Raw genomic sequence first — 12588 nt, 5'->3', positions numbered from 1 at the left:
CCAGTGGTGTCAAGAATGAAGATTGTTTTTGGAAGGATTAAGTAGTGCCAAGTTTGGGGATGAGCATTATGTGCGGTCTATCAGCCTTTAGAATTATGATCATGAAAGAATTCTGATCTATTGAAGGAAACTCAGATGTTATTTTTTAAATTCATTTGGAAGTAATTGATCAGATATGAGATGAGTTACAATATATAACATTCATATTTTGAAGAAGGTAGAGATTTATTGTAAAGTCCAATTTATAAAAGGACATTAAGTTATCGATATTTTGAAATACATGTATTCACAAAAGAAATTTTGTTCTGTAGTCTTAAGGACACTCCTGATTATATGGGAGCAACTTATCACGGAATGGTCTGCCACCCAAAGTTTGCAGCAGGAATTGCTCTGGTGAGTATTTTATTCTCATCTGTCTAAACATAGATGGTTTAGAAAGTCCATGTCCACTCCAGTAATGGAAAGTATCTGTGATGTGTCTGTTATACTGTCTTGAAAAACTATTATAAGATGACTTTTATTTTAGGATTTGAGGGGTTATCGTTAGAGGAAATACATAGATTTTATTCTTAACCACTTGCGAAGTGTATATGTCAGTGATATTAAGTGTTCAGATTTACTTAAAATAAATCTTGACAACTTTTTTGTTCCTTTTGTACTGAAGCATTAAACAACTCTTATTTGGTCTGATCATTCTACTTTCTGTTTTCACTGACTTAACAAACTTAGATTCCTCATGTAAGTAGAATCATACAGTGCATGTTTTTCTGTGGCTGATTTATTACATCTCACATAATGTCTTCATATTAGAGCATGATGTCCTTTTGATGGTTGAATAAATTTTTGTTGTTGAATGTGGGGTCTGACCTTAGTGTCTGGGCACTGTCCCTGTGCTTTTTTGCCCCACTTTGAATTTTTAGGTGATTCATTGAAGATAAACATTTTCATGGATTTTCCTGCCCAAGCTGGCTTTTAACTGTGATCTTTGGATATTAGTCTCCTGAATAGCAAGGATTACAGTTGTGAACCATTGGTGCCTGGCTGGTTGAATAATACTTTAATATAATTATATGCTACATTTTTATTTGTCCATTCTGTCAGTGAACACTTTAGTCATTGCTGTACCTTGGCTGTTATGCATCATACTGCAAAGAACATGGAGTGGAAGCCTCTGTTTGAGGCCCTGGTATTTGTTACTTGGGTTGCTGGATCATGTAGGTTCTGCTATTCATATGTTGAGAAAGCACCATACTGTTTTTACTAACTTGAAGTCTCACCAGCTATTCACATTTTATTTTCTATATCTGCACCACTAGTAAAATAGTGGATTTGGAAATGTCTTATACTTTTAGCCTTCTGGGTTTTGTAAGGGCATTTCTTTTATTTTTAATTTCTTTTTGGACAGTGTCACACCTTTCCTCACTCCTTTCCTTTTCTTTTTTGTAGCATTGTTTTTGAATGATAGTACTAGAAGCTGAACTCAGGGCCTCATGCTACCACTGAAGTCATATTCCCAGCAATTTTTGCAGATAGCATTTCAAAGCTTTTTTTTTTTCTGCCAGGGAGACCTACAGCACCCATAAATCTGATATTTCAGGTGTGTACCACAAGTCAGTCTCCTATTAAAGAAAAGATCCAGCAATTATTCTTCTTGATAGTTCTTCAAATTAACTGAGAACAAGAAATATGTCCCCACTGCAGCTTCACGCATCATTGCCACACATTAAAAGTAACCAATATGTCATTTAACCAGAGAATGGGTTCAAATTGAGTACAACTATACAATGAAATATCACTCAGTAATTTAGGAAAATAGTCATGAAACTGCAAAATAAAAAATAAAAACAAAAATAAGGAAATCTTACATAAATAGTACCCAGGTAAAAAAGCCAAAAGAAAGGGATATATGTGGATTATACTATTTAATACTCAGGAGTAGACAAAACTATAGAAGTACTGATTTGGAAATGTGGTTGGCAAAATACTATATGCTATACGACTCTTTGAAACAAATAATTGGAGTAAACAATTTTTGTGGTCAAAAGGAATAAAAAGTTGTTTTTTTTTCCTCAAGTTTTCTCTTGCAGATTCAGGGTTACTGAAATAATTTTCATTCCTAAAATACTTGTTTACTTTTACTATAAAAGTAATATTTTGATTTATTTTATGTTGTATTATTTAATCACAACTTTACTTGTTTACCTATTTTATATCTATTTCTAAGAAAAATATTTGACTAGTATTATCTTTAGATAGTATTATAAAAATAGTTGATAAGATCTAAAAACTGCCTTATAAACTTATAATATATCTGAGGGAAATAGTAATACAAGAGAGGTGAAAGTTCTCATATCATTTTATAGACATTTCTTTTTCCTTTTTTTTTTTTTGCCAGTCCTGGGCTTGAGCTCAGGGCCTGAGCACTATCCTTGGACTTTCTCAAAGCTAGAGCTCTACCACTTGAGCCTCAGCACCACTTCTGGCTTTTTTCTACATGTGGTACCGAGGAATTGAACCTGGATCTTCATGCATGCTAGGCAAGCACTTTAACCACTAGGCCAAACTCCCGGCCCCTAGACGTTTCTTAAGATTAAGAGAAAGGGAAATGTAAGAATTATTCATGAGTTGTTTGCTATCACAGTTTCCAAATGAATACTAAAAAGGTAGTGCTTTAGAAAAGGAGAATGAAAATTATGTGGGATAGTTTGTGAATGTAATAATCTAGGCAATAACTGTGTTTTTGTTTTTCTATTTAGCATCCGATGATGATAAGCTTAGAGGCATTTTCAGTTGTTGTAGCACAGCTGCTTGGAATTAACCTGGGATTGACATATGATGATATCTATAATTGTTACTGTCCAGAACATATGTGCATAATGAATACCAAAGCAATGTAAGCTACTTTCTTAAAAAATTGAATTTTCATTCTTGGGAAATAGTTATATTTTTGATGCATAGTTTCTTATATCACATATTGACTTTTATTAATACATACATGTATACTTATTTAAGACATTAAATAAAATGAGTGTAGGGTGTTGGAAAAACATATCCACTAGTTCTACCTAATGTCTATGCATAGAGGGGAAGTGGATTTTGATGAATTGTCTAGGGTTACTGGAGTTTCTTGTTGAAATTGTTAGTAGACATTCCATGGTGACAAATGTATTCATATATCAATAACAAAGAGTTTGAAAGCTCTACAAACTTAGGAAGAAGTTGATCGGGCAGTGTGGGTGGGTGGGCAAAAATGGACAAAGCAAATTGGGGCTACACAGAATACTACTTGAGGTACAGGAAAAGCAAAGTGAAATCCATGAGTTATGTCCAGGAGTTGATACAAAAAAATGGAGGCAAGCCTTTGATGGTGTAGCTAGCCATCAAGTGGGGCAGGTAAGATTTTACTATGAATGTGACGAAACACAATTTGGCCAATTAATACAACAACAAAAACTTCCCTGTAAACCGAGTGACAATATATCTGAGGGAAATAGTATTCATAAGTTGAACATTCTCCTATCAATCTGTAGATATTCCTTAAGATTTAGAGGAAGGAAGTTGGTAAGAATTATTCATGGATTATTGGATATTGCAATTGATTAATGAATAGGGAAAAAGGTCAGTGCTTTAGGGATGAAGAAATGGGAAGAAATCTACGGGACAGAGGACAGAAGTTCTAAGATATACAAGCTATAAGCAGAGAATTAGATTCAGAATAGGTTCAGATTATGTCATCAGGGAATTTGATTCATGAGTAGATGGTTTTGTAAAAGGCCACAGTGTAGCAAGTGGTCACTGAGATCAAGTTTTTTCCCAGGACAGGAGGCTAAGGGGAAAGCACCATCATAAGGTCCATACAGAAAGGAAGAAAGGGGGCTGGAAGTACGGCCTAGTGCTGGAGTGTGTGCCTGGCATGCACAAAGATTGGGGTTCAATTCCTCAGTACCACATATACAGAAAAAAGCCAGTAGTGGTGTTGAGGCTCAAATGGTAGAGCTCTAGCCTTGAGAAAGTCCAAGGACAGTGCTCAGGCCCTGAGCTCAAGCCCAGGACTGGCAAAAAAAAAAAAAAAAAGAAAGAATAAAAAAGAAAGAAGGAAGTTTTGCTTAGAGACAAGTTAATGATGGAGTCTTCCCTAGGGAAGAAAGTGTTTTAAGGATGTGGGAGCCAGCCCCCAGTGGCTCATGCCTGTAATTTTAGCTGCATAGGAGGCCGAGATCTGAGTATCACAGTTCAAAGTCAGCCTGGGCAATAAATTCTGTAAGATTCTTATCTTCAATTAACCATCCTGGAAGTGGTACTGTGGTTCAAAGTTGCTGAGCACTGGCCCTGAGCAAAAAGAGCTCCGGAACAGCACCCAGGAGTTCAAAGCCCATGACCACACACACACACACACACACACACACACACACACACACACACACGAGAAAGCTGGGCTCCAGTCACTCTTTTCTGTAATCCTAGCTATTTAGGAGGCTGAGGATCATGTGGTCCTATTTACTGGCAAACAACAGCATCAACAGCAGGAGCAACAACGACAGTAAAAACTAAAACATGATAGAGGCCACAGAGTGAAAGCATCAACCAGTATTTTAATCTTCCCAACCTGCATATCAAGTAGACAGGAATGTTAGGAAATAAACCACAACTAAAGTATGTAGTATAAATCTCCCAAACTAGAATGACTCCAATTTACAACAAAGTAGAGCCAATCAAGGCAGAATTAAGATCTCTGTGGTGGAGAAAATGTGTAGGAGACAGACCTATGGCCCCCTAATCTTTGATAAGGGAACAAAAAGAAAATAGAATGGAAGAAAGACAGCCTCTTCGACAAGTGGTGCTGGCAGAACTGGTTAAGCACCTGTAGGAAACTAAAGCTGGATCCTTCTTTGTCACCTTGCACTAGAATTAACTCCAAATGGATCAAAGACCTGGAGGTAAAAGCTGACACACTGAAAACTTTACAAGAAGGAATAGGAGATACACTAGGTCTCCTGGGCACAGGTCAAAGAAAGTCTGGATAAGTGGGACTGCATTAAACTGCAGAGCTTCTCTATGTCAAAGGACATCGCTAGAAAATTAACTAGAAAGCCTACAGAATGGGAGAAGATCTTCACCAACCATACAACAAAGGCCTCATATCTAAAATATCACTACAGCTCAAAAAATTGAATCACACCAAAACTAATCTCCAAAGAAACAACCATCCCATTAAAAGGTGGGTCAAAGACTTAAAGAGAGTCTTCTCTGAAAAAGAAATAAGAATGGCCTATAGACACATGAAGAAATTCTTAACATCTCTGGCCATAAAAGAAATGCAAATCAAAACAACTCTAAAATTCCACCTCACTCCAGTTAGAATGGCCATGATCAAGAAATCTAATAACAGATGCTGGAGGGGATGTGGCCAGGAGGGATCACTAGTACACTGTTGGTGAGAGTGCAAACTTGTTCAACCACTATGGAAAGCAGTATGGCAGTTCCTCAAAAGTCTAAACATAGAGCTCCCCTATGACCCAGCAATTCCACTACTTGGCATTTACTCAGTTGTCCAGAAACAAAGACATACTAAATCCACTAGCACAACAATATTCATTGCAGCACTATTTACCATAGTAAAGATATGGAACTAACCCAGATGTCCCTCCGTTGATGAGTGGATCAACAAGATGTGGTATTTATACACAATGGAATTCTATGCTGCTGTAAGAAAGAATGACATCGCCCCTCTTGTAAGGAAATGCAAAGACTTAGAAAAAGTCATATTAAGTGAAGTAAGCCAGACTCAAAGAAACATAGGCTCAATGGTTTCCCTCATTTGTCATAATCAGTAGAAACCTTGGGCTCTCCTAGCAGAGATTTGCAATAGAGCAAAACCTAGATACATAAGGCCATATAGTATGATGCTAAATGAAAGGACCTCCAGTATACAGAAACAAAAGCCATATAATGAGTAATTGTTATTATCCTGAATGTACCATGTTATCTCTCATCTCTTTATCTGTCCCTTGGTTATTTCATATTGTTACAGTATTTCTCCTGGTTATCTGATATATTGTACATATGCGTATTTGGTTATTTGAAGTCTGATAGGGGAGGGACTGGGGGAGGGAAATGGGGACCAAGACATGAGAAAGGGTATCAATGTATGTGAAGTAATGTACCCTCTGTCTGGTGAATATAATGTAATCCTATTAATTACAATAAAAATATATGGAAAAAAACAAATAAAATTTGTCATCTTTCTGGATCCAAAAAAAAAAAGAAAAAGAATATGTGTGGGAGAAAACAGAAGGAAAACAGTGAGAAATGGTTGACTAATTCACATCCCAAAAGCTACTTTCCCAGCCAGCATTGAAATATTAGCATGTTTGTTCATGGTAGCCTGCAGAACAAAACCAACAGAGAGTTTGCAAATTCTAGGACAGGGCAAAGGACTGGAGAATATACACAGGTTGGTGTGACATTGATATCTGTCCTTAAGAGATCTAACAGAGAGACAAAGGTGAGTAAATACCATCATAATATTCAGTGTATATTTGTAACTGAATGGGTGAGTGAGGATCAGAGGAAGAGCAGGGAGAGTGATGAAAGGAGTTACATAAATCGGATGCATTTATCCTTTGTACAACTACTTAAAGGTGATTTAAAAATAGTGAGTGTAGATTGTATCTGGATTGTCACTTTTAAGAACTCTTGTCTACCAGAAGGAATCGGGTAACCTTGGGAAAAGAATCCATTGTAGGACTAAGGGAGAAAAAGCAAAAATGAGCTAAAAAGTACCAAGGACATTCTCAAAGAATTATGGAGATTATTTATAGGGACCAAGCAAGGGGAAGAAGTTAAATATGGGATGGTTTGAGTGTCAAATCTCATGATAGTACTGAATTACAATCTATTCAGTAAAAACGTTCTATATGGATGCATATACAGAAATGAACATATTGCAAGTGGTAATCAGAAATTCTGTCCTGATTGTGAAGCTGGTGGCCTGGCTACATAGAATTCATTTCTTTTTAAGAACGATACACTGGCCAGGAGGATGGCCTAGTGGTAGAGGGTTTGCCTTGCATGCACAAAAAGCTGTGTCCGATTTCTGGGTACCATATACACATAAAAGGCCAGAAGTGGTGCTGTGGCTGAAGTGGTAGAGGGCTAGCCTTGAGCACAGAGAGGCTCAAAGACAGAGCCTAATCCATGAGTTCAAGCCCCAGGACTGGCAAAAAGAGAGAGAGACGGGGTGGAGGGAGGGAAGGAGAAAGGAAGGAAGGAAGGCAGTCAGGCAGACAAGAAAACGAAGCCATTAGAGGATACAGTAGGTGGCACCTTACCTCTTCTAGGAAACAAATGTGCTTGGCACTATAACTGCATTTATGGCTGGGGTATGAGTCAGCTTGCCCAGCAAAAAAGCCTTGATTTCAAACCCCCACCCAGTAAGCAAGCAAGCAGGCAAGCAAACAAAAACAAAAGGACAACCCAACCCCTAAACTTTCTTGCTTTTATTTAATGACTTGTATTAAAAATTTAACTTTCCTTTGTTTCTTGGTTCTTCTGTCATGAAGCTTCCCAGAAGTCACAGTATTTCCTAAAGAGTTTTACTTTGACAGTGCTTTCGTTTCATTTATCTGAGGAGTATAATTTAATTTTAGACATTCCCGAGGTGTAAAGAGTTTCAGCAGTTGCAGCGTGGATGAACTTAAGCGTATAGTTTCAAGACGTGAATTTGAATGTCTTCAGAGTCAGCAAGTTTCAGAACTGATTTACCAAGCCAAAGCTGGAACTTGTGGCAATGGAATTTTGGAGGCATCGGAGCAATGTGATTGTGGGAAGCCAGAGGTTAGTGATAAACTTTCCTAGCCTGTCTAGGGACTTTTTTGTGTGTATCTCATAAATAAGCATGACAGAAGGGAGGAGAGCATCTTTGTTAAAGACAGAACCACTCTATTAACTATCTAAGGGAGAGTGCCAGACATTTAGTGCATGCCTGTAATCCCAGAACTGGAGAGCTGTGGTGAGAGGATCATGATTTCCCAGCTAGGCTGGACGACATAGGGAGGCTTTGTCTCAAAATGTGTGTGTGCATGTGTGTGTGTGTGCATACGTATACATACACATGTACATATATAAAATAAAACCACACATATATGATAAAAATCATAATTTAAATCATTTAAATTATGGATAAAGATAGTATGGATAAAACATGGTCCGCTGTATAGTCATTATTAGCAGAGACATTTGTACTTGAATCTGACCATCACTGAAATTTAAACATTTCTTTGAGGTGACTACATTGGTTTGGTGAGGAATGTGTGGTCACGTGTATCCTCATCATCTCATTTCAGTCACTGTATTCATGGAAACATCGTTTATTTTAGCTTGGTTATGCAGAACTAGGTTAATCGCAATGTTAGCTCGTTGCTCTCCATGGAGATCCCAATAATGATGCTTGTTGAATTGGTCCTGCGTCTCAGCCTTTCCTCCAGCTGAGATGTTGATACAATCGCCATGGTTTGTTTTTTAATCTAACAGTACCTTTGCTGTAATTTAGTCATACATTTATTAGCATTCAAGTTGGCAACAGAGCGTGATTTCTGGGGCTAACTTTTCATCACTGTATTGTGGATAATGTTCATGTGATTTTTACATGTGCTCAGTTATTCAGTTTTTCATTGAATCATCTATTAGACATAGGAAAATACAATGGGCTTTTCTTGTTTATGAATTTTTACAAGGTTTGTGTAGTTTTTTTAATGCTTTATACTTAATTTCAGTAAGAGCCTGAAAATTAAATGTAGAGATAGGGAATTCCTCTATTATCAAAAAGGTGAATGCTATGAATATAGAAAATTTACTTTATAAAGGCTTTTTACTGACAATAAAGCCTGAAAGTTTACACACTAATCAGCACATAGTATCACCTGATTATGTATATAGAAAGTTATCTTGTATGGTTTAAATTGTACTTTATCTGATTATTAATAAAATTACTTTTATATGTTTATAAGTTTTCTTTTGTGTAAAATATCTGTTTACTTTTAGGCTTTCTTCCCTCATTAGGCATTCTATTTTTTCTTCATATATTTCTTATGCTGATCATGTGTCTTCTATTTTACTAGTTTCTTCAATGTAATTTTTGATGTAGAACATTTACATATTTTTAAATTAATTAATGTACATCCATAAGAATTTCATTAATTTTTGGCTCCATGATAAATCTTGGTAGTAACTAAAAGTTTTGCTCTTTTCTATACAGAAGTTCTTCTCATTTAGTTTTTCAGTGTCCTTAGTGGTCTTTAGGATGGATCTGCTTGGAAGTCAGGCTGGAGGCAAGGTTTGTATGCTAGCCATGGACATCCAAGCCAAGTAAGCTTGAGACCCTCCACTCATGCCTCAGTACCAAATAAATACATTAATTAATTAATTAAAAGGAAAGGAAAGGAAAGGAAGAACAGGAACAGAGCAACAGAATGCAAGAACAGAACCTGTGATCTTGAGTAACTGTCACATCTCAGATGCCAGCTGTTTCTAAAGAGGAACTCCCCTCTTCAGTTTTTCTTTGAGGTCTCCAGTGAACAGAATCTTGGAGTTATGAAGAGTCCTTTTGGGTTAATAGATGGGAAGTCACCACTGGAGGCTGTGAAGTGTTGAGGTGGAAATGTCACTTTGTATGGTTTCTTCCAATGGATTCAAGGACACAGTTGTTTCATTTTCAAAAGACACAATCTCCAGGTTATAGACCTGCAAGGGTCTGCCTATCAATAGTCAGAAGTCACAAAGGACTTAGGTTGATTAGTGCAAACATGTTTTGGTAGACTACAGTGATGCCTTGAAGTCCTGAAACATGTCAGAGCTTATGAGGGGCTTAAAAATTATTATTAAAGATATAGACCTTCTAGTATCAGTAGAATTTCTTTAGGAATTCTCCATTAGGGAACTATTTGAAGGTAAACTTCCAGTTAGTTCTAGCATTAATTTTTAAGAATGGAAGAGCGTCCCTAAATAAAATAGTATATACTGAAGATGAGAATATAAATAAAATAGTATATATGAAAGATGAAATGAAATTGAAAACTAACCAAATGACCCAGGAGGTATGTGGTATATATCTATCATCTGAGAGTTTTATTGTCTTGGTATGATTATGTGTTATTAGGCATATAAAATACTACTTATTAGCTATGCTAGAAGTTTTACAATTGTCACTTGTATTTTTATCATAATGTTGGTTATTTTATGTCTTTTTATGAAAGATACAGAGTGAAGAATTTTTTGCCAGTCCTGGGGCTTGAACTCAGGGCCTGTCAAGGCTTTCTCAAGGCTAGGGCTCTCTCATTTGAACCACAGCACCAGTTCCAGCTTTTTCTGTGTATGTGGTACTGATGAGTCAAACCCGTGTCTTCATTCATGCTAAGCAAGCATTCTACCACTAGGCCCAAACTCATAGCTAAGTGAGAAGTTTTAATAATGGATACTCAAGGTATGGACAGACAATTGTTCTAGCTTCATCTGTGGGAAAGACATTGAACTGAGAAACCCTTTGTTGAATCTTTAACATTTTAATTTATATTCTTAAGCATTTGCATTCTGGAGTTATATATATATGTATGTAATTTTATAAAATGTTATATATGTAATATTTTTCTTGAGAAAGATGAGAAATGTTTATCACTTACAGTTCCTCTCAATAGGCAGCATAATAAACAGTTGCCAAGGTGGTCAACAGGAAGGAAGAGGTGGGAGGAAAGCATAGCACAGGCCTCTATTGTTTTTTCCAAGGAAAATACAAATTAAGGCAGAGTGACCTATTTAAGATTGGATAGCTTGAATACATTTGGTGAAATCTGCCCTACAGAAGTGTTTTCTAGTTATCAAGTATCTGTTCCAAGGAGGTTTATGGAATGGCACATATATTGGCCTAATATATAAAAACTTGATGAAGGATGTGATTGAGGCTTTGGAGTGTTTGGTTTGTCTACAAAAGTCATATAGACAAGTTGCTTAATATCTGTAACAAATCAGGTAGTCCCAAGAGAAATAGTAACTCTACATCAGCAAGGATCCCAAGCAATACAAGCATTATGAAGTATAGAAGATAAAGCATGATTGACACGTGCATGTAGCTATTTATACGGAAACAAATTAAAGCTAAGTGAAATTCTTTTTTTAAAAAATTTTTGTATTAATTCAGGGCCTGGGCTCTGTCCTTGAGCTTTTTTATGCTCAAGACTAGTGCTCTACCACTGAGCCACAGCTCTACTTCCTACTTTTTGGGGGGATAGTTAATTCAGGTCTCACAGACTTTTCTATTTGGGCTGGCTTTGAACTGCGGTCCTCAGATCTCAATCTCCTGAGTGGCTTACCATCGACTAAGCTAAGTAAAATTTAAATTCCATTTCTAAGACACATTGGTTATCCTTGTGGGCTGCAGCACTGTGAGGAACAGTTTGAATTAGTGTCAAATTCGACATCTTCATGAAATCTTCCCTGGTTTCAGCACACAGAATGGCTTACTTCTGCCTGCATTTCTTCTATTATTCTAATTTCTTTCTGAAATTGTCTTCCCCTAAGTCTGTGAGGAAAGGACAGGTGTTTTAATCTGCTTGGCAAAAACTGCAGTTCTTCCTAAATATCCAGTGAGTGATGTAGCGAACAAAGTATTCTCAGCCCCTTTCTCACCATGCTGTTCTTCAATGGTGACTTACACTTCCCTTGTGGAGTGGGTAATGAATGCCTTGGTTTGCATTTGTCTCTAGCATGCAATTATATATGTTGCAATAAGTGTTTCTTAATGTAAAATGACTTCAGTATTCTTTCATGTATTACAATATAAGGAAACTGAGCAGAGGTCAAATGGTCAAGAAAATAACTGTCAATATAAATATGAAAATCTTCACATTTGAATCTGGCATTTCTTGTCTTCAATCACAAATTTCAGGGCAAATTCTACTACAAGACAGCTTTTTTTTTTGCCAGTGCTGGGTCTTGAACTTAGGGCCTGGGCACTATCCTTGGGATTTCTCAAGGTTAGATCTCTACCACTTGAGCCACAGCACCATTTCTGACTTTTTTCTATGTATGTGGTACAGAGGAATCGAACCTGGTTCTTGTGCATGCTAGGCAAGCACTCTACCACCTCGCTAAACTCCCAGCCCAGGAAACCTTCTTTTATGGAAACAATACACCTTGTAAATATCATTTCACATTACTTTACTTGGATTTAGTGAGGCTTACTTTCAGTAAGAAATATAAAATATGGAGGCATTGAAAAGCTTTTCAGCTATGATGTTCAAATCTTTGGGGTAAACTTTTTTTTATCGTTGGTAAAGCAGTAATAGTATTCATTCATTTTATTTGTGCAATTAGATTCTTTTTTCTCTCTTTTCTTTTTCTTTTTTTGTTGGTTGTGGGGCTTGAACTCGGCCTGCATCCTGCCCCTGAGCTCTTTATCTCAAGGCTAGCATTCTACTGCTTGAACCACAGTGTCACTTATGGTTTTCTGGTGATTAATTGGAGATAAGAGTATCATGGACTTTAGTTCCTGGGCTGGCTTTGAACCATGATCCTCAGATATCAGCCTCCTGAGTA

At 36.9% G+C, this 12588-nt stretch overlaps 1 protein-coding gene across 5 annotated transcripts in view; it reads left to right on the top strand.

Moving 5' to 3' along the window:
* Positions 1-12588, top strand: part of LOC150049084 (A disintegrin and metallopeptidase domain 3-like) — a 60007-nt gene that overhangs the window by 22316 nt on the left and 25103 nt on the right. For all 5 annotated transcript variants that reach the window (XR_016539015.1, XM_090353883.1, XM_090353882.1 and 2 more), the window contains exons 10-12: positions 312-393; positions 2757-2893; positions 7650-7836. Coding sequence is in view for 4 of the 5 variants with exons in the window: in XM_090353883.1 (XP_090210009.1) it covers positions 312-393; positions 2757-2893; positions 7650-7836 (406 nt within the window). In the remaining variant the exon portion in view is untranslated. The remainder of the gene's footprint in view (positions 1-311; positions 394-2756; positions 2894-7649; positions 7837-12588) is intronic.

The sequence above is a fragment of the Megascapheus bottae genome, chromosome 20, assembly GCF_031878675.1.
Source record: "Megascapheus bottae isolate mThoBot1 chromosome 20, mThoBot2.hap1, whole genome shotgun sequence".
Classification (NCBI taxonomy): domain Eukaryota; kingdom Metazoa; phylum Chordata; class Mammalia; order Rodentia; family Geomyidae; genus Megascapheus; species Megascapheus bottae.
The sequence above is the reverse complement of the archived record's forward strand: the minus strand, read 5'-3'. Positions and strand labels throughout refer to the sequence as shown.